Source organism: Manacus candei, unplaced genomic scaffold, assembly GCF_025592945.1.
Source record: "Manacus candei isolate 608988 ecotype Guabito, Panama unplaced genomic scaffold, ASM2559294v1 h1tg000056l, whole genome shotgun sequence".
In the NCBI taxonomy this organism is placed as follows: domain Eukaryota; kingdom Metazoa; phylum Chordata; class Aves; order Passeriformes; family Pipridae; genus Manacus; species Manacus candei.
This window is the reverse complement of record NW_026138104.1, coordinates 4,599,062-4,625,725: the sequence shown is the minus strand read 5'-3', so window position 1 is coordinate 4,625,725 and position 26,664 is coordinate 4,599,062. Positions and strand designations below refer to the sequence as shown.

Here is a 26,664-nt window from a genome sequence, read left to right as displayed (position 1 = left end):
CAGAATGGCATGTAAGTCCTAAATTCCAACACTTTCATTAGACATTTATTAGGGTAAACTTTCAAATGTTAGAGATAAAGAGGCAGTGAGACACACAGTTTCACAGGCTGGTAAAGACCATTTTAGAACACACTAGACTAGGAAAAATGGATGTTCATTTGTGTATGAAAATTTGAGTATTCCATCCCTTCTTACTGTTTTTACTGTTATGATAAGTTGTTCTGTTTAAGAAGACACACACACTTTTACTTAGAATCAGCCTTTTAATTCCCATTTAGCAAACCAACATAGAATAAAAACTTATTTACATGTATTTCATACACACACAAAAATATTTTAACTTAAACAAAATTAAAATCTGTCAAAAGATTAAAATATCAAAAAGTATCAAATTAAATAAGGGCATACCCTAGACTAAGAGTTTTGAGTCATATGGTTGTTTACATTTGCCATAAAATACACTGGGAAAGTTAAAAAAAACAAACCTCTATGTAAGCCTCTTTTAAGGGTTTATGAAGTCAGAGAATATACCAGCAGACAAGTATGACATGTAATGCCATCAGTTCCATCATGATGGCATGAATGATATTCAAAGATTTAAAACAGACTTGGACACGGAAAATCTGATCAGAAATTAGAAAAGACTTTCTAATGGTAAGTTTCATTATATTTTGAAAAAAATGACCTAAAAAGGAATGAAAACCTCACTGGTTTTGGAGATATCAAGAATATATTTTTATGTAGTTTTTCAGGTGTGAATTAAGTATAATTTCTCCTGCCTATTTCCATCCTTTTGCAACATCCTTTGAGATCCCTATTTGACTGTTTAAATGATAAAGCATTACTATTCACAATACATTCCAACCTCTTATAATAGTTGATCTTTCATTGTGTATATTACAGAATTATAGCAGAAGAAATACAATTTCCATTTGCCTTTCTATGAGTCATATACAGAGGAGCAAATTATGTTAATTCAGATATTATGGGCAAGACAAAGGGTTTCTGTGGTACCTCATTAGCAAAAAGAAGACATGGATCCACAGCGCTGGAGCAGGCTGCCTGGCTGAGCCAGGGAGCTGGGCCTGCTTCAAACAGGGATCTGCCCCAGCTGACCCTGGAGGTTAGTCCAACCTGTGCAATTCTGCCAGTCTCCTCTGGAGATTAAGGCATTTTTCAGGATATCTGGATATACTTTTTGGAGCATGCTAAGGTGCATATTCTCAAATTGTCTGTGATGAGCATGGTTCTTGTGCCTAAAGATAATGCTGGACTCATGCAGAGACTGGAGCTGCCTGAGTGTTCACTTACACAACACAGCTGCAGGTCTATGTGTAAGCTCAACAATCCTCCCAGGTACTACAGTTTGTGAGCAGATCTCTGGATCTGCCTTGCAAGATTGCTTGTTCCTGCTAGTACAGAAAGCACCCTGTGCAAAATTAGCTAGAATTTCCATAGGAGAGAATTGCTTTGCCTTAAGAAGTCTCATATGCTAGCATTTTAATTCTTTTCAAAATCAGGCCCAAGATTATCCAGCCTATTAAACTGTTGCCCGCTCATTTTCTTCAATATTGGTCACAAGACAATTTGATTCAAGAGTTCCAGGGTCACCACGGTATATGGCATTTTCAAAACTTGCTGTAAACATTTGTTGACCACGTCTTTTTTTATAGAAATAATACAATGTAAGGCCAGTTCCAGCTAGCAGAAGGAAGATCAGTATAAAAATTATCCCACCTAAACCATTTGTTGATGAAGCAGCAGCATCTTTTTTTGATGCTGTGAAAGACAAAACAGAACAATTACTACAAATGCCCAGAGACTGTTATTGCATATAACAAATATCTCCCTAAGTAACCAAGTGAAAGTAAAAGTACTGAACAATCATAACAGCAGTTAAAATTAATGCATGTTACAGATGGGCAATGCAAAACTGAGCTTAATCTCTTTTATGTTCCCTTTAAAAGGAGCATTATATTGTTATATAGTTATATTGTTATATTGTTATATAGTTATATTGTGCTACATATACCATTTTTCATTTAAAAAAGTAAGATATCCAGTTTGAGGGAAGAGCTCTCATTTTAAACAGATTTAAAATAAAATAATCTGTAACAGATGGTTACTTAAATGAAACATTTCTGGAGGCAATTTTACTTATAAGTAATAAATGCTTATGAACTTACTGAAATTTCTGTTTAGTGGGTTTGTAAGAAACCAACTTACCGTTATTGAGAGGTGAATCATCGGTTGGCTCAGCTTCAGCAACTTTAAAATTAAAAAGTATATGTATCATACAGTTTGAAAGCAACTGTTCAAAGATTAAATGAATACTACATACATAATTTCTGCTTTATGTTCCTATCAAATTTTAGATAATTATAGAATCATATAATGGTTGGGGTTGGAAGGGACCTTAAAGATCACCTGCTTCTAACCCCCTGCCATGACCAGGGACACCTTCCACTAGACCAGGTTGCTCAAAGCCCCATACAATCTAGTCTTGAACAATTCCAGAGATGGGGCATCTACAGCTTCTCTAGACAACCTGTTCCACTGTCTCACCACCCTCACAGTAAATAATTTTTTTCCTAATATCCAATCTAAACCTACTCAATTTCATTTTGAAGCCATTCCCCCTTGTCTTATCACTACATGCCCTTGGAAGAAGTCTCTCTCCAGCTCTCTCATGAGCCCCCTTTAGCTAGTGGAAAGTGCTATAACGTCTCACTGGAGCCTTCTCCAAATTAAACAATTCCAACTCTACAAGGCTGTCCTCCTAAGGACGGTGCTCCAGCCCTCTGATCACCTTCATAGCTCTCCTCTGGACCCTGCTGAGTAGGTCCATGTCTTTCTTATGCTGCAGGCCTCAGAGCTGAACACAGTACATGGACAGGAAAAATATATGAAAACATTTTCCCTGACAATTGAGGTTGAATCCATCAAATACACTTGTTACAAATACTTGTAAAAAAAAACAAACTCAAGACTAAGTGTTGTCTCACTATTCATTGCTTTGAACACTTCCATTGCTTGGGAAGTATGACTCAGTTAATTAGTTGTGGGACTGACTGGCTGTGCCCTACAAATTTCACAGGTGACTCCATTGCCAACCTGCCAATGTGGAGATCCACAAGTAGGAAACTCAATTGGTTCTACACCGCACTGATTATATTTGTGTGGTAAATCTGTTTGCCAATGGCAAATGTGGCCTATTTCATACTGTCTTCCAGTTGATGTGTGCAAACACAACTGAATTTGTGTGCACACAGTGACTCATGGTAGCTGCATGTGTGTAGATTTACATGCTTCATGTTTTATGTAACACTACTGTGCACGCAAGCGGGACTCACCCCAGCCTGAGACACCTTCAGATTTTACACGGGTTGACATCCAAAAAACTACAGGGTCACAAGTAACCATTACCAATGAAACATAACACGCTGTTTGGTTGTCTTAGCACGTCTCCCCGTGCCTCTGTCAGAAGACAAATTAATTGAGCCCCGCTGCCCACCCTCACTTGATGCTTTCTGCTTGCTCATCCAGCAGATTCCGGCACACTTCACCATGGTGATACTGTCCTCACCTGTCTCTACAGGAGCTCAGTGACTTCTCACTGCTGCCCCTTAGCTTAGCTATCAGGAGAGTGTCTGCCTTTCTTCTCAGCAGTCACTAGTCTAATCATTTAGGCACCATCTACCACTCCTTGCCTTCTAACCATAATGACTATGAATGTTTTGTGCACTCTCAACAGGTGATAGGTTCTTCACTCCCCCAGGAAACAGCAAATGTCAAGAAATCAATGCTTTTAAACTGAGAGGAGGAAACTGTGATTCAGGTTATTCTCTAACATTATTTCTCACCATTTCTATCAGAAGTTACTCTTGGCTTTGATTCAGATGCACATGCATCAGTGCATGAAGTGTACCCAGTGCATGAGCAGTTTGCCTTGATGTATAGTAACCACTACTTTTAAAATAACCCACCACACAGAAATACAGAACTTACTTTTAGGGATTTTGCAAATAAAATTCTGGTCAACAGAGCAGTAATAGGTCCTCCAGGTTCCGCTTGAGACATCCATATCAACACAGTGTTCATCAAAAACTGCTGTAGGCTCTCCTTTCTCCCAGTTGACATATTCTACCGCACTTCTGTCCAACCATATCCATTCCCCTAAAACGAAAAGTACTACCCAGTGAGTGAATTAAGTGGGGAATAAATAAGTCTGCTGGGCACAATGACATCAGTCACAGAATTTTTTAGTTGATTAAACTGGCATCACAGAGGGCTTATTTCTCACTCTCTTAACAGCCAGAGCTTTTCAGGTGGGAATGTACCAAATATAAATGTTCAAAAAGTTAACTCCGTTAGCCTTCAGGGCCGCGGCTGTCAGAGATGTAAGGAAAACACGCTCAGGCTACCTGAGGACCTTTAGCTGAAGCCTGGCCCAGAACTGTGCCTGGGAGCCTCAAGGAAAGCAGAATACCCACGTAAGCCAGTCTCAGCAGTGCAAGAACACAGAAGGTCCAAGAGATTTTCTTTGTGTGTGTATCTAAGATCAACATTTTCTTAAAAGACTGCAGTGGTTAAATGTCAAGTACTTTGAGTTAAAAAAGGAATAGGAAACATTTTAATCAACTAGTGCAGTGAAAAGCTTGAACCTTCTACTGACTGAAATATACTCTAATTTCAGAAAAGATACAGAAAGCGTAGACCTCTTTATGATTTATGTTTTAGATATCTTAGCAGAAAAGCTATTAAACATTTATTAGTTGATTTTTATCTGATTATTTACTTAATATTTATCATATTGGCACTATTATATAGTATGTTAGTGGTAATTAGTATTCATCCTTTTTGTTTAGTATTTATTTTCATCTCAGTATGCATGGTCAAATAATTACCGTCAATATTTTTGAACAATCCTATCCAAAACTTTCTGACGTCACTTGCAAGTGGAGACAAATAAAGTAAGAGAAAGTTCATTTCAGCTGAATCTTCTATGGAAACCAGAGAGGCACCTAAAAATATCAATTAAATATTACATATAATTTCAGCAAGATTTTTCGTTATGAAATAATTATGTCAGTAAACAATCATGACATGTTTAGTGATCCGCATTTTCATACAGTAGAAATGCTTGATAATAAATTTAAATTAGGTGTAGCTTATAATTGATGTGCTCATACACACATCTATGTATTATCACTTGGTGCTGGATTAAAAAGTCAAACACACAAACAATCTGTAATTTATCCTAAGAAAAAAGGGCACTTACCCATTTGAATACACATCATGGAAGCATCAGGCCAGCTTTCCTCAGAAGTGGTGTGAACATAGTAACAATGACCACGGAAGGGAATCCAAGATCTACCATGCTTTGGTTCAGGGCACTTCCCAGGAAGCTGTGGTGGCTCAGTAGGGATTAACTCTATTAAGAAGACCCACAGGTTTCAGTGGAGTCTTAAAAGCCAAGGGAAATATGTACTCCTACACCACACACCAGCCCTATGATTTTACATTAATTCCAGGAAAAGTAATATTCTGTAGACTTAACAAATGATAAAAAATTCAACTGAACATGGAAAACTAGTAATAAACTATACTGGTTGGAGCTGGTTCTCCAATCTGCTAAAGAAAGCCTACACCAGTCGAACTGCAACTGTCTTCAGCAAGACAATTTTGTCTTGAAATTTGTGAAACAGAATGAGGAATGAGTCATAAACATAAAGAATCTCAACACCATCACCACAAGTCAGTGGCTTGTGTCTAGACAATTTGTAGAAATGACGTTTAGAGAAGCTGTCTGTACCTGTCCTTGTACATCATACATCCTAAACAATGCAAAAGCAGAATTTATAACCTGATTATAGAATTTATATCCTGTATCACCTGATTAAATCCAAAGCAGAGACTAAATGAATACAAAATTTGCTGTAAAGTATGATGTAAAGATCATAAATTTAATAAATAATTTAAAACATATTTGAAAATTACATGCAATATTTGAGTGAAGTATTTGAGCAGCAGCAACAAACAAATTAATTGATTCAGCTGCTACACTGACAGAAGTTTCTCAACTCATATTATTTCAAAAGATACTTTTAAGCGTAAAAGTATATTATTAATATATTTATAGTTAGGCTAAAGTTGATCAATTCTGTTCTTGACAAACATGGATACATAAAAAAACCATGGCATGTGGCATGAAATATTGCAATTGTCTTTATGATGTGCACATGTTGACCGGCCTGTCAAATGAAATGCCTGAAAGTCACTCAGACTGGATCTGAGAGTTCTTCCTTTAAAAAGTAATAGTTTTTCACAAGGCATACACTATCTATTACAATCTTTGCATATGTAGCAAAGTTAAATTCAAATAAAGCCATTAATTTAAAGTCCAGCCTCCCAAATCACATTTCTGCTATTCAGAACTTACCATTGGATTGTTTACAGAGAGATGAAAATGTTTCATTGCAAGATGCTGTCTTCCAAAACCCATCCAAATCTAAATAGACACAGGCTGTGTTCTTATTTGGTTCTCCACTGGCCCAGTTAAGATACCTGCTCCTCCTTCTATCTGACCATACGTATTGGCCACCATTCTAAAAGCAAATGTGAATAAAGATTATGTCACATATAAGAATTAGAAGGAAAGAATATTAAGATTATACTTGAATGTATGTATAAATTGGGAAAAATCATGGTTTCCTGCACAAAATTAATTCATCCTCTGTCATGAATACATAACAAACTGGTCCAGACTCCACTCTCCACAGCAGTTAGGGCAGTGGTCCTACAGATGTTTATTTAGCATGCAAACCTACATTATTCAATTCACACCATCTGTCTCATGCACTAAATAGGCAAAGGGCCTCGTGGTAACAAATGTGAATATATAGCTGAAGGTTTTATCAAATTAGTCCACATTTACACACAAATCAAATAAAGATTGCGGAGAAACTATTGTCAGCGTTCCTCTAACACAGGCTTCTCCATGTATTTAGGAAGCAAATAGAAAAAGCAGAAGTTTCACTGGACAGACAAAAACTGATGAGGCTTTCCATGGGACAGGCACCACAGAACTCTGCCACCCATGTTAACAGGGCCTGTAGTATGTTTCTGGGTCTTGCAAGGACCAGCTACTTCAGACGAGACAAGCATTATTTTATCAGTGAATTTCACCACTATTTGCAGAGGATGACTGACATTAGTCACATCCATGGCTTCTGTCACTCCATCCTGTGCAACCTAGCTCCATCCTCCTGTGATCTTTGGAGGCAGGCTCCCATCCTGCCCTTTGTGCCATTTCCTTTTCTACCTCCTTTCCTTTGAAACCGTTGGCTATCTGTCATTCCAGATTCCTCCCTAATCCTGGTTTCACAGTGACTGCTCTCACTGAGGTGTGGCTCTGGTTCCTCTCACCTCAACACCTGTGCCCTCTCTCAGTACTGTGTCCCACTCTCTACCTCTCCCTATTGATTTCCCCACGACTTTCCCCACAACAGAAATATCCAGCTATTTATCCATGTCCTTTTTTACATGCCTCTGTTAGCTGCTTCCCATTTCAGACCTTTCCACTCTTAGCTGAGTTTGTCAGCAGCTTTACACATGGCACTGACTTCGGCTCCAGAAGCCAGCCTAAGGTTTCCCTATTGCCAGAGCTCTGCTCCTCCCAGCTCTTTCCCTATTGCCCAGCACAAGCTCTTGTACTGCTAGGCTGTGAATTTAAACAAAAACTTAAAATAAATTCAGAAAGAAAAGACTATTTTTAACCCATTTTTTTCTGTGGTATGCTCAACGATGTGCCTTCAGAAATGATAACACACCCCCATATGAGCATGTGGTAAACCATAGCGTAGGAAGTGGGAAGTCCACAGCTATTTTACCACTGAAGCCACTGTCTGCTGCAGCTACATCCTTGGTGACCTTTAAGCGTGGGCTGTGGCAGTTCTCGCTTACACTATGGACAAACACTTAAACATGTAAATGCCCTGAAGTGAAGGGAAGTCAGTATCCCCCAAAAGGTTTTGACTTCTGCCACACATTTTTGGATCTGACCGATAACTCATCTAAGACAGTGGTATGACTGTCACTTGCATTTGGTAGACTCACAGTGTTGCTGTTAAGGCCAATCCACACAGGTTGCCCATGTTTTACTATTTGTAACCACACGTAAGATTCAGCATAAGGATCCAAGACACTGGCGAGTTCTGCAGACTGGTCCCTGCACTCCTTCTCTGCTTTTTCCCAGCTCATTTTTTCCTTGACGACTGCGTAGCGGTCATCACCATAATTGTTAAAGCCAATCATCGGAACTGTGGGTTGGGAGTTGTGCACTTTGGGGTCTATAACAAGCAAAAAAAAAACCAAAAGAAAAGTCAAACTTTATATTGCCTCAGACATAGAACACTGAGAAAAAATCTAGTGTACTGGAGTAGTCAAGCAATTAAGAGAGATTGCAATAACAAATCAAGATATTTGTATTGCTGCAGTGATGAATACCACCTTTTCATGTACTGTGACAAAATTTTCTAATACTTGTCAGAATGACTTTTTAGCATGAATATCTGTATCATCTCCAGGAACACACCTTGTAAGCACCAGACCTACCCAAAGCATATTGTACCAATGTAGGGCATTAATGGGAACAACTCCTTCACTGGTTGTATTTCTGATAAGGAACAGGGTATGATAAGTACACTGTGAGCAAGCAGAGGGATATAACTGCTGCCACTGAAATTGCCTGAGAAAGAATGTAAGGGAAATTAAGCAGGGCAGTTTCACAAAATAAAGAGGTTGCAGTGCTTTGAAGTATAATAGTAGAATTCCAGATTTGAATAATTTACCCATATAAAGACAAAGCACTTGCTCATATGATTCCCAAAAGTAGTAAAATACATGATGATCCATAGATTTTTTTAATTTACAGGTCTAGTCCCTAAAATAGGAAAGGTTAAGAGATTTTCTCAAAAAAGAGTGTGACCATTTTGTTAAAATGGTCCATAGTGCATGTGATACTGTCATTCATTTCAGTTAAGCCAGGGTGGAATTACAGGAAAGTCACTTTTAACATGAGTTTGAAATAACCACAATAAATCAGCTGTACTAGAAAGCGGTGAAAGGAAACTCACCTGAATTTTTCTGGCATATGTAACTTTTGCTTGTTTTACATCCTTCATCCTTCCATTTCCCTGCCTGTTCAATAGGGTTCTTCATCAAAAAGACACAATCATCCTACAAGACAAATGAGATTAACCACAAAACCATGTGGACAGGTAGGAAAGATTCAGGACTCACAGACTCACCTATCATACACAGGTGCATAGAGATGAATAATATGAAAGTCAGATATATGTACATATGGACTCATACAAACAATGGTCAGGCACAGTAATATGACAATAAGCATTTGCAACTCAGTCCTAGAAAATTTTGCACTTGGATGACGAAGGGAGTTGCAAAGCAGAGCACAGGGGCAGGAAGAAGTGTCTGGAACTATCTGTGCTTACATACCCTCTGTGCATGACTGTGGATGTGTGTGCATGTGTGCAGGTGTGGACCACAGATTTGCTGTTGTGTTCCTGGAGGTTATGGGGAATCTCTCCTCAGCACTGAAGCTTGCCTAGAGAGCTGAATTTCTCTTCTTGCCCCAGTTCAGCACTGGGAACCAAAGTGGTCACAGCAGTGCTGTAGAGGTGGTTTGTCAGAAACAACGTTTTGTAGGGGACATCTCCTGAAACCCTTTCCACTGTACTGTGGACCTTCCTCATTTTCCACTCACAGCATGGGAAGCCGCTGCTTGGCTTTCTGCAGCAGGAGACAGCAGCTTTTCCCACCTCACATCAGTATAGCCTCATGCTATCTCCAAACCCCCTCAGGTCACACTAGCCCAGGTCTTGTCTGCAAGTGAAAGAAGTTGTATGTGGAACAATTACTGGAGGGGAATGGTCAGAGCCTTCTGCAGAAATTCAGTAATGCAGCCTTCTGCAGCCTTCTGTATGTGTGAGATGGGGAAGTCCTGGAGATCCTAAAACCCAGCTTGAGCCTGATGGCAGTAGTTATCTGAGTATTTTCATCAAATCTAAATAAAATTCACTGCATCCCAAAATTATATAGTTTATGCTATTATTTATTTGAATCTCTTCATGAGTCACAGTAAAGTGAGGGAAATGGCTTACTAGTCTGTGTTTTGCATAAGACTTCCAAACCTTTGTCTGGACTCATATAGAACCATGACAAAACACAGAAGTTGAAAAAAAAGTATGTAGATAGATATCTCACATAGTCACTCTGCTTTTAAAAAGCAACGAGATTGCTAAAAGTCTTCATAAAGGAAAAAAAAAACAAACAAACAGAAAATACCATTGTACATTTTAGCCATCTACCAAAGTTATAATGTGTAAGTGATAAAATTGATGTTTACCATACTAAAATAACTTCGTGAACCTTTTGCCCAATTTGTATAGTCTACTGGGCTTCCCTCTGTCCACAAGTACATGTGCTCCTGATTTATGTCATTCAGTCCAATCCAAGCATCAGTAGCAGCTTCTTTTAAGAGGGACATAAGGAAAGCTGAAGGAAAAAAAAAAGAAATATTATGTAAGAGAGGAAATTGAACCTTCCCCAACACTGGAGACTTTAGAATGCCTGGAATCAGGATGATGAGTTTTCATTTTCTCTTTATAATAAGGCAGTAGTCTTATGATAAAAATAAAACTAATAGATGATCATTCATCTGATATTAAAATCAGAAAAGGTCTTTACAAACTCAATGATATGAAAATTTTTAATAAAATGGCAATTTATGTGTACACTCTTCCATGTTGTTCATCATCTGAGGAAAATGTTTTAATGTATTACAGAAATTAACATGCGTACATAAACTTTGGCACATAGAAAATGAGTCTACAAAGTCTGCATTCCCTTTTCTTCTTTGGCAACTTCTTTATTAACCTGGCTTAATAATTTCATTTCTAAATAGGCATAACACAAATAAAACAACTCGATAACCATGTATGTATGAACTGTGATCTCAGCTTTGCAGAATACCAGATGCTGTTTCTCTTAGCTCCTGCTTAAGCTGACTTTCCACTAAAATAATGTCCTTCCTTTGCTACAGAAAAAAAAGTATAAACCACTATCACTGATGGAGGGAGCTGGGAGATGATTTGTGTGTGGCCCTCATGACCTGAGGCAGTGCAAATCCTGAAGTAACATGAGGCCTCATAAAAAGCCTGCAGGATGATGAACAACAAGACCAGCAGGTTGAAGTCCAGCAGAGCAAGAGAATCAGGGGGAAGCTAGGACTCTGGCACTGGAATCTTCTGCTGCCTAAGGATGTGTCCACCACTGACATCCACAGTATTTAGCTCAGCAGCTGGGTGCATAGTGATTTGGTTTTGGATATTACTCCCTTTGTGTGCTTTTTTACATAGAATCATAGAATGGTCTGGGTTGGAAGGGATCTCAAAGATTATCTGCTTCCTTAAAATGAAAGAAAATGTGGACATTTTATTATACTACTAGCCTCTAATATAGTATTTTAATATTTTAATATTTGAACAATACCTCCCATATTTACCCCTCTGATTTTGAAAGTTAATCAAGACATTAAAACCTATGCAAGAATTTTTTTCCAAAAACTCAATTAATTTCTCATTCAATATATTAATATGGAATAAATAATAGCATATATTGCAGAAGCTAAAACATCTGTTTTACTCTTTTTGTCAGGAATTACATGGTGTCTCATCCAGTGTCAAAACATTGGTACTTTATACCTTGCTCTTCTTTTTTTGATATAGTAGCCAGATTTCCTCCAAAATCAATGCAATTGTTCCGTGCAGCGTGCCAGGTCAATGTATCATTTTCATCAAGACCAAAGACTTTAAAACACTGAAAAAGAGAAGTGTGCCACTTCTGTAACTGGATGGTGTTTTAATTTCTGGTGAAAGCACCTCTATTTGTAACAAACAAGATAAGCTGAATATTTTAAGTAAAAAGGGAGTTTAGCTGATTTAAGAGTACTTTCTATCTTATCTTTAGGTTTTAGTGACAGAGAAGATCTGTACTAGAAAATTAGCATAAAGCCCAATATTTTAGCATACTCTTAGAAGAAAGAATATGTCAGTCTATTGATCTCAGCAAAAATTGCATTAAGCTTCTGAGCATAGTTCTGAGGTGTAAATTTTTGAGAGACATGCTGAAGAAGACAAGGATAAAATATGTTATTGAATCAAAGTATCTCAGCTCTTGTTGCCCTGTTTGTCCAATTAAGTTTGGTTCTCCCAGAATAATCACAGAAAGATAATGATTTTGATATTATTAAGAAAACTATGAATTTACCATTTCTTGTAATATGATCTTATGAGATTTAACTCAGACATCATCGGACAGCTTTGTAAAAGTCAAGCAACGTAAATGTGCTAACTAAAGCATGTAACTGAAAAGTTAAGCAGCAAATTTGGGGAAAAGCTGAGCAGAAAAGGAAGGTAGAGTCATGATGGCCAGAAGCAGTGTATAAACACTTTGGGAGGAGTCAAGGGAGGAGCCTTTGGAAGCTCCTCTTCCAGGATGTGAGGAAGAGACATTTTAGCTTGAGAGAGAACCTTGAAATTGAATATGCAGAATTTGTGACTTTTCCCCAGGACTGAGGGAGGGAAGGAAAAAGGAATCTTATAACTGCATTACTTAAAAAGCTTAACAGGTGTTTGGTTATAGAAAAAAAAAAAAGATAAATTTGCTCAAGGGAAGATGTCGTAGTGGAGAGCCAGTGCATAGTAGGCAAGGGATAAGTAGGTGTCCAGGCAATATGTGAGAGCCAGATAGCCTCAGCAGAGCAAACAAGAACATACAACAGCTCCATACAGGGAAGGTTGTTCAGCCATCTTTGGTAACACAAAACACTAGCAAAAATGTAAGATGAAGCTTTCTTCTTGTGTGTCTCATGACCTCCCTAATAACTGCTGTGATCTCAATAGAGGCTGTAATCTGTGGTTTAGGATTTGCATTTTAAAGTCTCTAAATACACACGAACAGAAGATTCTTCGTGACAACTGAAAACCCTGCTACAACTGAAAAACTGATTGCTTTTTATTCTGCTCCTTTTAAAATACAATATACTGACATTTCATACTGCACCTTGTTATCAAAGAGAAGCCAGTCTTCTGGACACCCACCCTTTGGTGGTGGTGGTGAAGTGGGAGCAACAGCTGGACGAACAGTGTCATTAAGCCTTTCACAGATGAATAATTCAACACTGCCACAGTTGAGATCATTCCATGTACCTGAAAGCAAATTAGAATTTAAAAAAAAAAAGACAAAATGCAACTGAGACTGAGATAAAAAGTGTGCAACTGGGACTGAGATAAGAAGTGTCCTTTCCTAGAGAAAATCTATTATGGGAAGTAGAACTGATTACAGCATTTGTATTTCTCTCCCCCAGAAATAATAATATATAATTCCTATGTCTCTTTCTTAGAAATGCTCAGGTTTCCAGCAAAATTTAGAATGTGAATCATTTGTCTAAACCCAGAGATATTTCAATATTGCAAAACCATAGCATTGTCAAAGGAGAGTTTTAGTTTAAATGCTTAATTCTCTAAGATCTGTAAGATCTCTATCATCAGCCTGCCGGTACAAGGCACTCAGTCCTTGTTACCTTACTACCCAAGCTTCTCACAGTCCTATAGTTGTCTGAGTATCTTTTGAGGAAAAACAATACTGAGTCTGCAAATGGCCTGATGCTTAACTGATTTGTTCACATTGAAATTTTCTGACAAAATTAGGAATCAAATCACAGATGTAATCCAATGTGTTAGCTACACAGAATTCAATTTTTTTTAAAGTGCATAAATGAAAGAAGAGAATACAATTTATTTTCCTTTGCTTTTTGAATACTCTAGGCAAAATCAGCATGCTCAGTATTATAACTCATTCAGCCTTGTCTGTGCAGCCCTCCCAAGCCTATGTCACACCCCGCAGATTGAATGTTGCTGCAGTATACTCACCTGTGTGGGTATACATGACCACACAGTTTTCATCATTATTTGCAAAATTGGGTTCATTTGGAGACCAGGCAACATAGTTCACTGGGGTTCCATCCATCCACCTGAAAGAAGTAATTTGAGGAAATAGTAATTCTTAGTTGAATTAGTTAATATTTCTTTGCAAAGGAAGTATTTGAGCTTTGTATTTTAAGTTTCCTGTATCCTAGCTTACAGACACATGTTGTTCTCTGCTAAAATAAAACCAAGACCTTTCACTGGAATTATTAAAAAATATCTTTATATCAACTGCCTACCTGTCTAGGTCTAACTAATCATCTTAACTCATGGTTCCAGTCTTTCTTTGTCTCTGAACATTGATAGTGTGCAGGAAATGCACCAGTCTAGCACTGGACTTGGCTTTATCTGGAGCACAGAAACAGACATCTGAGCCTATTTTAGCAATTTCCTGGATATAAAAGCAATAATATAAGATCTTGTAGGGTAACAAAGAGTCTTGAACCAGGTACTGAGAACCACTAAAAACCATTTTGTTAAGCAAAAGAAATCTTTCATATTATAAACCTATTAGTTACTTGGGGTGGTTTTTTTTTTTCGGTTATGCAACAATAATTTCCTAGTTTGGTGATTCACAAATTTATTCTTAAAAAGTAGCCAAGGACATGGCTGTAGACAGGTTGTGTCAGTCATTGAATTTCAATAGTCTCCTAAAGCCAACCATGCCAAATACTCACATAATGAGTCTGACAAAATTAATTTGTTTTTACTTACCGGAATGTTTTGTCAAGGCTCACACTTAAGCCAATATAGAAGCTATTTCCCCAGTCTTTATAGAAAATCTAAAACAAAACAAAAAAACCCCACAATTTGAATTATCTATAATAAAAGAGATTTCAAATAAAACAAGCAAACTCTCAAAAAATGCTGTAGTTTCATTTGTACAATTGCATAGTATACAATGTGCAGGAAATTACTGAAATTATGTACCTGAACTGCAAAATGCAAAATTTTAAATTTTCCTCCAATTTCAAGTATATATTTTTTTTAAAAAAAGCAGAATGGGCTAAAAAAGAAATTGAGCAAAAAGCTATGTTAAGAAGGTAAGAACAATCTCTTAAGCAGGTTAATAACAATAATTTTTTAAGAGTTTTAGGGGGGCATAGTGAGAATTTGCTGAAAGGCTACAAGTAAATGGTGGGTTTTAGTCCTTAGTCATGGAGGAGGAATGAATGGAATCAAATTTGGGTTTAACACTATAAAACTATTATCAAAACAGTAAATCATCATCAGGTCATTCTCTCACCATTAGAAAATATTGTATCTTAAACCTTTTACTTAAAATATGAGATCTGTTTTGACAAAAATCTTTTATTGAATTCTGTGAAAAGAATGAGTTAGAAAGTAAAACATAATCATTAATTGCAGCTTTCAGCTAAACAGAGCAAGGTCTTTGAAAGCTGCACCCTGAGAGTATTCTTCAAAGGAAGCTGGAAATTTTTCTACATTTAGCAATTTATCAAAATAATGATTATGATAAAGCATCTAACTAGATAAACCCATGAAAAGATAAAAGGTGGCACTGATTTCTTTTATGGTGGGGACCATTTTTTAATATTTCACAAGCCAGTTGAAAAAAGGTGCATCACTTCAAGACAAAATTGTGCATATTTGAAGCAAATATGTTTCTTACATATTTCCAAAGAAAAGTTTTTTCACTTTCACTCTCAATGACAGCAAGGTCACCACCATTCTTCTTGCAAAAGTCTCTGGCTTTTTGCATAGGCATTGCTTCTTTGCTGAAATAGTACTCCTTGTGATTATATTTTACCCAGCCATCTTCACCAGCAACATATTCATAATCTGCAAATTAAAACATTAAGCAGTCTATAGTAGAAATTGACATCATTATATGTTAATTTATTTTTTTTATTGGAAATACAAGACTTACCGAATGTAGAATTGGGCTCTGGTTTCAGTGACACTCCTGCAATATAAATCAATATCTGTATATATTATGTTTCTCAGACATCTCTCAATTAAATACACTCATACAGTAATTATCATTTTAACTCCAAGTAATAGTGATAAGGGTTATTCAGTATGCTTATTTTTGTTACAGAATTTCTCAGAGTATCTGAAAAAAAGTGCTACACTCAGCAAAATAGCATGGTAGTGCTGATCACAAATTAAGCTACAGAAACTATGTCCAACTTTAGGCTGTTGCATTACACTTCCCCAACATGCTGTACGTACGTCCAAAGTTTACCTATGTATCTCACGGATTAATTAGTAGTTTTCAACAGCTTTTACTTAAATGTATAAAATATTTCATTGTGATTGGTGGCCCAGCTGCCTCTAATACATGCAGATCGTGCGATCTGACCTGTAAAGGATGTTCTAATCTACTCTAAAAGTTGTTAAAGGAAAAAAGTTATCTTACCTTTTTTAATTTGGCAAATATAGTCCAGCATGTGTTCACAAAATAAATCATTCCAGTTCATATTGAGGTAGCCAGTAAACACGCCACATTTTTCATTCCCATCATAATTGTTTGGTTCTCCATGTGACCATTTTTCAAAATTTACCTGGAGTGGAAACATAGTTTTATAACTATTTTGCTTTTAAAATGAAACAATTGTCTTTTATCATCCTATTAAAGAAGAATGTACTTCCATTTGATTTCATGGTCCATCTTATTCTTTAACACCAGACCTTTTAAGAAGTTCATGACCTCTGAACAGCATAATGATTCATCTGTGTGTTTATAAGCCATGTTAGTAAGCCAAGAAGTTCTTGCCCTATTTTTTATCAGGAAAGACAATGTTCCCCTATCGAGTTCTAGAAAGATGTTCTCTGATCCCTGGGTTGTTTATCCTGTTCAGATGTTTCAGCCCAAGACAATGCATCAGCGCTGCCATATGGACTTGGACCTTGCAAATCTTGATTTACTTAAGGCAACAAAAGCAGCAAAGCCTAGTTTGTATAGATGTAAAAAATTATTTCTTACAGCAAATGATAAATGGGAATATAGAGATTAGCACAATCAGATTTGCTTAGATTGGGTGTAATATTCCATCACTTTTGGTGTTATTCATTACTTGAAATGCCATATTGTCATCTATAGCTATGAACTACCAAAAGATTAAAACTAATTTCTAGACAAGAATCAGGTTGTAAAGACTTAAGGTCACTTGCAGCTTGTAGAGGAGGAGTTCTGAGAGCTGCCTGCCAAGATATACATGAAAAAAATAGTAAAAAACTCTGGAATAATAAATTATTTACTCACTGGTGAGCCATCACTCCATGTAAATCCACTGTCAGTGTCCAAGGCACTTAAACCCATCCAGTAGGAATAATGAATATAATCTCTCTCTCTGAATGATTATAATCACGGACAATCAGACACAGCATGAAAAAGAGAAGGAGAATGTATAGCATTACATTATTTTCAGTGTTTTAATACTTGAAATATCATTTGAGACAGTCATATAAAGTAATTGTTCAATTTTCATGTGGAGAAAAACACCCTGGCACTGCATGTGGCAGGAAGCAGTGAAACACAGCACTTCATGGAAAAGATAACAGATGTCATGAGTTTACAAATATTGAGTTAAATGAAAATATATTCTAAGGTCCTGGTTCCACCAAGTAGCTTAGGCATCCAAATTCAGACACCTCTGCACTCATAGGTTTGATTTAAACATTTATATAAGCACATCAATAGGTTAGGTTTTTCTTAATCTCCCAGTTTTTCCCCCTAATTAAGGTAGGAAACCAGCATGAAATATTCCTTTAATCATGAGTATTTTACCTACTGATCAACTACAAATTAAGTAAATTCAGTTGAAACCAACTTTGATGATACTTCTCTCGGTTTTTTTATGTTCAGGCTGATTCAATGCATGACACCACCTTCCCAGAGACCTGTCAAGAAAACCTTTTCTCACTTCTTTTTACTTATTTCCTTCTGTCACTTTGAAGGGATATACACCATCATTGTGAAGTAGAAATTGATCACCAGGAATCGTTTATGTCTTTCAGAAAGGTAATTTGTAATTTTTTTTCTTATATTTGAATAATGGACTGTGCAGATACTTACAATCTAGTTATCAGGTTTTGTTCTTCTTCACTGTGAATGCATGCCAGATCTCCTCCAATGGCTCTGCAAAAATCTTTTGCATCAAACCATGTTTTCATTTTCTCCCTTCCTCCCTGAAAAATCTATAAAAAGTGGTCAACTAAATACTTTGCAGATTATTACAGATATCTAGAAGCAGAAATTAGGGCTTCTGTCTTTGTTCTAGTCTTCTGGTCTAGTTTTATTCCTTAATATTTAATTGTGCAACCATAAGCCTGGAATCATCTATCAAATTTGATTATTGTGACTTTGTTTTTCTTATCACCTCAGAGCCCCTGTGGCTGCAAACTTTAGATCAACACACATACAGCTTTGTCCAGCACTTCCCAGCCACACCACCTGTGGATGGCTGGAGACATGTTACCACAGACTGCCTATCAGGTAGGCAGGGTAAAATCAACCTTCCATGGATACACAGAACATATTCTTATTTTAATTGACAAGGGTTTACATTCAGAAATTAAACACCTACTTTGAAGCAGAAGCTGCTCTGAGGAATGGATTGCCATCCCTCTGGGCACAGCAGAAGATGGGATATGGTTGGAGGAGGAGGAGGGGGAGTCACTCCCTCCACCAGCTGCTTGCAGAGAAACATATTTGTTTCTTCACAGTTCACAATATCCCACAATCCAGCTGAAGTTCCTGTTGTCATGGCCACGCAGCCTGACTCCCCTCCTTCATGAAACATAAAATTGTTAAATTTTATTGATGACTGCACCTTTTCAAAGTATATGCTGCTTACTTATGAGTAACCTGTTCCCACTCTGAAATATCAATAGCTCATGATAGCTCATGTGCATTTCTATTCAATCATAAAAAGAAATTCTAGCAAATTCCTTTGACATTACTAGGAATCACTTAACAAAACTACCAAACAACAAAGAGCAAAGGATACCAAAAGACATATGCAGTCCCAGGTGACCTTCTGGAAGGGGTTACCACAACCCCTGATTTAATCCCCTTAGCAAAAATTGAAAGGTGCATTGTCCTTTCTGCTGCTTTATGCCAGAAGAGTTTTTTTTTAGCTTTTAAATCCCCATTTTTTGGTTCCTCAGAGCAGAAACTCAGTGGCCTCCATGGCACATACCAGGCATTCCCACGTTCCAGTGAGTGAAGGTGACTGGATCCCCATTGGCCCAACTGAATGTCCCCTGCTCCTCCATGTCTGAAAGACCAATCCAGAAGTATTTTGCTGGATTGAATCCAGTTATGGAGGTCAAAAAAGCTTGTTCATATCTGTGAAGAGTAAGCATCAAAATGATGTATCGCATTTTATCACAACTTGTACATTTCTTCAAACAGTTCATTGTAGCAAATCTGGTAAAGATAAGGTGATTTTTCAGTATGTATGAAATGAAACAAGGGTAATCATCTTACTTTCATAGTTCTAATTATCATAAAAAGTAATTTTTATTTTAATTTTTGTTACTGTGAATCATGTCTGGAGTTCAGAGTGATTCTGTTCCCCTTTTGTACTGCACAATGAACAAGAAAAACCCCACAATATTGTGTTAATGCATATATGTTACTCATTCTGTATAACTATAAAAGCTGCTATGCTTTTATTCTAAAAAGGGTAAGGTTCCAAATCTGCCTGTTGAAAAAACAAACAAACAAAAAAAGGCTAAAACCCTAGAATCCAGAAGAAATAGTTGCATGCTTATCTGTTTATTTTTAGTTCAAGAAGTTTTAAAACAATCTGTGAGTCTGGGGTCGTTGGGGAGGTGATCCAGTTTTTTAATTCCTAAAGGCAACAACAGTGTGTGTAGTAGCACTGACCTGAATGTTCTGATGCCCTACAAGCCCTGGATCTATAGTGCAATATTTCATCAGTTCTACCATAAATTTTCCTGCAAATAAGAGTGGTGTCACACTAGACAGACACTATGAATAACTGCTGAGTAAGAAGAAATTTCCCTTCCATCCTGGTTACACGCATTAAAGGACAAGAATTATGTTTCCATACCTGTCTCTCACAGTAGCCAAGTAACCTTTGTTTTCTTCACAGATTTTTTTTGCATCTGAAAATGTTGCTGGTAGCTGCCCCACGGAGTAACAGTAAAAGCCGTGCTTCATCCAGCCCTGCCAGTGTCAACAGCACAGATGTACAGAGGGGCTGTCAGATTGCACAGCTTTGTGCACTTCCAAAAGCCACACCCAAACTCCAGTTATCACATCCAAAGTCAAAATTGCTCTCAGGAACCACATGAAGAAACCAAGAGGATAATCAAACACAGTTTTTGTAACCATAACTCTTGAAAAAGGACACACAAAGGGGCTTTGCAAACAGTGAGCCATGGTTGTGCCTGTGGGCTGGCAACCAAAGTCACAGCCACTTTGCAGCTCCCTCTGTAAAGCTTGCTCTGGCTTCTCACTGCATGAGTATAGCTGTTGCAAGAGGTTACAAGCAATCTACAAAACAATGGACTCATATATTCCTTATTCCTGTGGCAGATTGATTGAACTGAGAAGGCTGTGTGCAATCCATGACCAGTGAGTTACAGCCTGAAAAAGGGCTGACATGTTTTGCAGAGTTGCTTTTATAGAGGCAGTGACCAGTTCTGCAGTAGGAGAGAGATGAGTCTTTGCAAAGAAATAAAAAGGTCTATCTACATTTCAGTTAAATAAAGAAATACATTCCGTTTTAGTCTAAGAAGTATCAATACATATGAAATTAACAGTTTTCAAGTCTCCACCAAGAACAGTCAAAAGAATTTACTTCTATGTTAATTATCATCATAGCAGTGAAAGTCATATGCAGCACCTTCTGTTGCTTTTGTTTTGCACTCACTTTCTGGCAGCCCGGGTAAGTAACCTCGACTTCCCCTGATTCTTCAGCCAAGGGTTTCCTTTTACAGATGTAGCCAAATTTCATTTCGCAGGCACTGTCAGCCCAGGATCCATCCTGAGTATGGTAAAAATAAACAACAGAGAGAAGTGAAAGCTAAAGAGAATTCAGATCCAACAAGAATATTCATCATTCTCAGAAAGAACCCTTCTCTTTTCATGTGTGTGAGACTGTTTCAGGTCTCTTCCTTGCCTTACTTTTTCTCCAAAATTCCCAAATAAAGACAGTGAGGGTCACATTTCCTCAGAGGTGTGAAAATGAGGGTTGGATGTATTAAAGGTTCAATGGCTGATGAGAGCAGGAAGGAAACACGCTGTTCCACTCTCTTCTCACCAGCACAGTATCTATTATGTCCATATAACCAGATGACAATAGCAAGGAAATGCTGGATAAACTAAACATAAAATATAAAAAAAGTCTTTTTCCACTGCATTATATGTCTTTTTATGCTGAGTATAAAAGAAGAGAGATTTTTTTTAACTGATTTTGTGCCTCTACAAATATGAGCCTACAAAGTAGCTCTAAAAGCATATATTTTAGTGCTTTTAGAGGAAAAATGAAAAATTCCCTGCTTCAAGACTCTATACTGCTATGTTAAATGTGGATGATGAGTTATTTCAACCAATTTCAGATGGAAACTGTTGTAGAGAAGACCAAGTCTCCATGCAGTGAACTGCTTCTGGTGCTCCATCATACACCCTCCTGGATCTGGTCTCCAGTCTCCCTCCACACTAAGGTATCTTGAATTAAACCAAGTTCATAAATACTTTTAAAAGCATAACCCTTTTTTTTTTCTTTTTAATCATGGATGTTTTCCTTTTGGGGGGCTCAAAGGACAGAAGAAAGCATAAGAGTGGGGGAGGGATTTTTACCTCTCCCTTCATCCGGATGCAGTCTGCCTTATTCCATGTGTGAGTTGGCTCTCCGTGATGCCATTTGGTATAAGTCACAGGTGTGCCATCACTCCATTCAAAATACATTTGAATTCTGAAGTCGTTTAGACCAATCCACAGCTCATCATCTGACTCTGGGAACACAAAGTTAATTGTAGGTATGGGGATGTCTTAGAACAATCACAACTCACACCCCTTTTTGACTGAAGAACTTTTTTATTAAAAAAAAATTAAGATCCCAGTTATAATGATTAAATGAATAATAGCAAACAAGATAATTTCAGATTAAGAAAAAAGTGATCTGCAGGAATACTCACTGTACCCAAGCTGGGACACTGTAAAACTGTACTCTTCAATATTATGAATACTCGCCAGATCTCCTTCTTCTTTTCTACAGGAAGATTGAGCTTCTTTCCATATTTTTGGTCTTCTATAAATTCTGTAGCAATGACCTGCATAGGGCACCCATTCCCTGGGGCACTTAAAAGGTTTTAAGTCACCTAAAAAAAATTGATGTCAAACAATTAATGAGCAGTCCTGTTCAGTGCTTTATTTTCATCAAAAAGAAAATTACCTATACTGACATGAATTTGAAATACTGAAGCACATACTGGCAGAGGAGAGAAGCCAAAGTCTGAGGGTTACAAAGATTACAAAACAAATTTTTCTCTCACAGTTGTGCTGGAAGCTACCAAAAAAACCTTCTTTACAGGATTAAATAAGTACTGAGTAATTTGGCATGCAAATTTGCAGGGCACAAATCCGTGTTAAATCACCCTCAGTGAGGCTCTGGGTACAGCCATGTTTTACACAAAGTGGCCTCTTTTCCTACTCAGGAACTCGATCTTGTTGAATTTGTAGATTTTGTATATTTTTTTCTCTGGAAACAGCAGGGAGTCAGGAGCTCCTGCACAGCCCAAATCATATATAAGCTAGTCCAGACACATTTATGCCATACCAGACATGTCAGAAATCCCAGCTGCACAGAAATACTGCACACTTTGTTCAGCACTTCTTTCTTGGAGTGAATTTAGTATGGGCAGCCACCTTCCACTGCTTGGAAAGTTCACATGATCTGCACCTACACAGGAAACTGAAGAGGGGAGGATATGTGCCCAACACTGATGTGCGATCAACCACTTGGTCCAATGCTCCCTGAAAATGGTTTTGAGCTGGGCAAACTTGTATTCCCCTAAACAACATTCAGGCTTGGTTTGGAGGTTAACAATGGATCAGAAATCATTCCAAGTGTGGCCAGAATGTGCGGGATATATATGGGCCATGCATCCCCCTGATTTTTTCCTGAATAGAACAAAAAGCATCAGAGACAGAAGGGGAGTATGAACTCTAGCAGAACATATCTTAGAAGTATTTTTTAGAGCACAGGATATTCATCAGTATTCCATGGTCTGGATAACATGACTAAACACCTAATCCTGCCTTCTTTAGTACTCTGGAATCTTTTCAAAATGATGAACAACATTTGGGCATCATCTTTAAAACGAGCCAGAAAGTTAGTTTTCTCAGTATTTGACTGAGGTCATCAAGTGTGATCCTTTTGTTTTAACAATATGTTGTCATTTCACGTACAGCATCCTCCCAATGTTTTCTCGCTGACCGCAAAAATAGCCTTGGTTTTTGACCAACATACCTGGGGCAAGACTGGAAGGATCCAAAGAGTTGTTTCTCTTTTGGCAGACATATCCCAGTTTCCGATCACACACCTGGTTTTCCCATTTGCCATTCCTACCTTGGAAGGTCCCGCATATTTTTCCAGATTCCACAGAGGGGTTTCCTTTAAAAAAGAGGCAAAGAATCCTTCTGTTAACACTGAAAATTTTCACCTCTTAAGAGGAAGGAATGTAAAAGACTTTTGCAGCTGCAAAGCCACTGGAGTATTAATCTTTAGAGTAATAATTTCCAAGAGAGATGACAAGGGAGCATCACTGGGATGGCCAAGACAGTTGACACTTCAAACGTGAGATTTGCCCCTCTTTCCTTATGCACTGCTGAAGAAGAAATTCAGTGTATTTGAAGAACAGCAGCATATAGAAAAAAAAGTTTTATAAAAGTTCATCTAAGACAGAATTCCTTATGGAATTATAGTATTGCAAGCAACTCAAGATCCTTTACTGTTGAATACTGGACTTGAAATGTGTATTTAATTCCACAAGAGTGCTCGTCCTTTGGATTTCCTTGTAGTCAGAAGTGCTATTATGAAAACACGTAACATGACAACATGCAGGATGGTGACTTAGGTCCTAAGAAAAGAGTGGAAACTTACTAAGATAAAGTACATCAAATAAATGTCATAAACATCAACTGAGAAGAATAGAAAATATTTTATGCTGTTTCTCTTTATTTATTTTCTCTCTTCTTTACATTCTGTTTATGTCATTTGTCATGAGGTGTTTTTATTTGAATTGAATAATATACCTGAAGAGAAAATTGTAGATGGAAAAAATAGAATGATGTATAGATATTTATTTTCAACTGTTGTCTTGGATAAGCTATATGCTTTTTCTGGGAAATTCAGAATTAATAACAATCTATCTCTGGTATGACCCCTATTACTGTAATATCCTACCTTTGCCATAATTCCCTGTAACCTGTGAAAATTCTATGAAACCAAAGAAATTAGCTAACAAGAATTTGGTGAAGGGGAGGGGAGGAGAGGGAAGGTGAGCAGAGGGGAGGGGAGGAAAAGGAAGAGGAAGGAGAGAGGAGGGGAGGGAAAGAGAAATTTTTGGTCCAGATGCTGTTTATCATTTAATAACAGTGCAATTACCTGGAGCCCAGTTCAGGTATCTGAAAGGACTGCCCTCAGTCCACTGCCAGCCACTCTCAAGGGCACTGTAAAGACCAGTCCAGAGCTTTGCATTGATGCCCAGGTCACTAGTGAGCCCTAATGGCCAAAAGAAACAATCAGTCAAGTTACTCAGTGCCTCAGATTTTGTAAGCTACTCAAGAAAACTGAAAATAATATTTTAAAGCGTGAGGGCAAAAGTGTCATAGGAAGTATCTATTTTTTGTAAAATACATTAGATTATTTCCATTATTTTAATATCTTTTTTGTGAGAAAGGGACAAGCTCTTTTAAGAATGTTACTGAGACCTATTTTCACAAGGTAAATATAAATATTCACGTTAAAGCTGTTGGAGCTGACCTACATTTTAAACAAAGCATTATTTTTAATTTTTTTTTTAATTTACCTAATAAATACATTTCTTCACGAAGGTCTGTGATACTTAATAATTCTGCATTCTGCTGCTGGCAGCTTTTTCTTGCTTGGTGCCATGTCAAAAGTGACTCCGAGTTTATCTGATAGCGCGTTGCTGTCACAGGATTTGTTTTCCAAAGATTATTGTGGGTGGTGTCTATAAAAAATGATATCAGCAATTTGACAAGATAATCATATTTGCTAACTCAGAAAATAAAATCTTTGCTGCAGAATAAAACTATATAACCGTATGATTTTTAACATACATTTTTCCTCACTTAAATATGCTTTTCTTAAATATTAATAATATATTAATCACATAAGGACTTATGTCACCTTACAAACAAGAGTCTTACCTTCAGACTCTTCTTATGCTCTCCCAGAACTCCCAACATGACAGAAATGATCATTTCCAAACAATCAGGCATGAAGTGAGGATGAAGGGGTAGAGAATTTGTGCTAGGGTTATTGGAAAGCTGTGTTGGATGATTTGTAAGCATATGGAGCACTGGAGCACTGAAAGCAGGTGAAAGTCACTGCCTGTGTCCTGCACCCTTCCATTCACTACAGCTCTCCTGTTCTCTCCTCCATCCTATGATGCACTACTGTGTCATGCTTCCCTGTGTCTCACCTTCCTCATCCACTGCACTTCTTTCTGCCTTTCATTTGTCCTGACTTTCTTCTCACCTACTCCTAGGCACTTCCTCTTCCTTTTTCCATCAGCCCCAGTCACCACCCTCGGAATATTCCCCATATATAGCAGTCTTAGGAGCACTGTAGGGCAGTGAGACTGAAGAGCAGATACTTCACTTATCATTGCATACCTCACCAGTGAACTAGGCTAGACCAAATTCAGCTTGCTGTCCAATGCTACTTCCACATCCCAAGAAGATTTTGACCATGTCAGTGGAGGAAACTTTTGCTTAACACCTTCTCCGAAATTTTCATAAATTACCTTTTAGTGGACAATTTCCAAACAAGTGGTCCTTATCAAAATCTGAAGAAGTTGCACACCAGAGAGACTTGGCATCATCAATGTGAGGGATGCACTCAGCATACCATTTACCCTTGTGCTTAAAAGGGAACACACAAGGTGCACCAAAGGCATTTCCTCCCAGTGTATAGATATCTATGGAGAAAAGTATAATCAATATTTCGAGTTGGTATCAGATGTTCACCCGAGTGACACCCATAGACAGCTCTCCACAGACACAGCTGAGTTGTGCAGAGCTCAATATATCAGTACTTTGTTACCCCAAACCTTTACAAGGCTGTTGTGCCAATCAGATATGACTATGGCAAAGTATTCGGAATTAAAACTCTCAAACAACCTTTAATTGGGCCTCAAACTAATTTCTGTCTAACTTTCTCATGTCACTGCTTTCTGGACTACTGTGTAAGAGGTCCCTGTGACTCAGCTTCTCCCGTTGCATACATACTTCTGTCCTTGAATGATGTCTACATTCTTTTTTTTTCTTTCTCCTTGTATGGTGGAAAAGACGTTGAAAGAAGATATCACAATATTTTTATTAGTCTTTGTGAGAGGGAGTTAT

General features: G+C 37.6%; 1 protein-coding gene across 1 annotated transcript in view; it reads right to left on the bottom strand.

Annotated features, from left to right (window-relative positions):
• Nucleotides 1-249: 249 nt before the first annotated feature.
• Nucleotides 250-26,664, bottom strand: part of LOC127477654 (macrophage mannose receptor 1-like) — a 29,490-nt gene continuing 3,075 nt past the window's right edge. Inside the window, exons 3-30 of the mRNA XM_051802277.1 lie at nt 26,067-26,240; nt 25,104-25,268; nt 24,680-24,796; nt 23,543-23,686; nt 22,209-22,391; nt 21,871-22,025; nt 20,942-21,055; nt 20,117-20,232; nt 19,238-19,386; nt 18,623-18,825; nt 18,112-18,233; nt 17,299-17,386; nt 16,453-16,597; nt 15,961-15,996; nt 15,703-15,872; nt 14,784-14,851; nt 14,016-14,116; nt 13,147-13,292; nt 11,787-11,901; nt 10,430-10,578; nt 9,138-9,240; nt 8,119-8,351; nt 6,443-6,608; nt 5,282-5,434; nt 4,908-5,024; nt 4,009-4,176; nt 2,227-2,268; nt 250-1,779 (exon numbers count right to left, since the gene is read on the bottom strand). Of these exons, the coding sequence (XP_051658237.1) occupies nt 1,541-1,779; nt 2,227-2,268; nt 4,009-4,176; nt 4,908-5,024; nt 5,282-5,434; nt 6,443-6,608; nt 8,119-8,351; nt 9,138-9,240; nt 10,430-10,578; nt 11,787-11,901; nt 13,147-13,292; nt 14,016-14,116; nt 14,784-14,851; nt 15,703-15,872; nt 15,961-15,996; nt 16,453-16,597; nt 17,299-17,386; nt 18,112-18,233; nt 18,623-18,825; nt 19,238-19,386; nt 20,117-20,232; nt 20,942-21,055; nt 21,871-22,025; nt 22,209-22,391; nt 23,543-23,686; nt 24,680-24,796; nt 25,104-25,268; nt 26,067-26,240 (3,881 nt within the window). The 3' untranslated portion in view covers nt 250-1,540. The remainder of the gene's footprint in view (nt 1,780-2,226; nt 2,269-4,008; nt 4,177-4,907; nt 5,025-5,281; nt 5,435-6,442; nt 6,609-8,118; nt 8,352-9,137; nt 9,241-10,429; nt 10,579-11,786; nt 11,902-13,146; nt 13,293-14,015; nt 14,117-14,783; nt 14,852-15,702; nt 15,873-15,960; nt 15,997-16,452; nt 16,598-17,298; nt 17,387-18,111; nt 18,234-18,622; nt 18,826-19,237; nt 19,387-20,116; nt 20,233-20,941; nt 21,056-21,870; nt 22,026-22,208; nt 22,392-23,542; nt 23,687-24,679; nt 24,797-25,103; nt 25,269-26,066; nt 26,241-26,664) is intronic.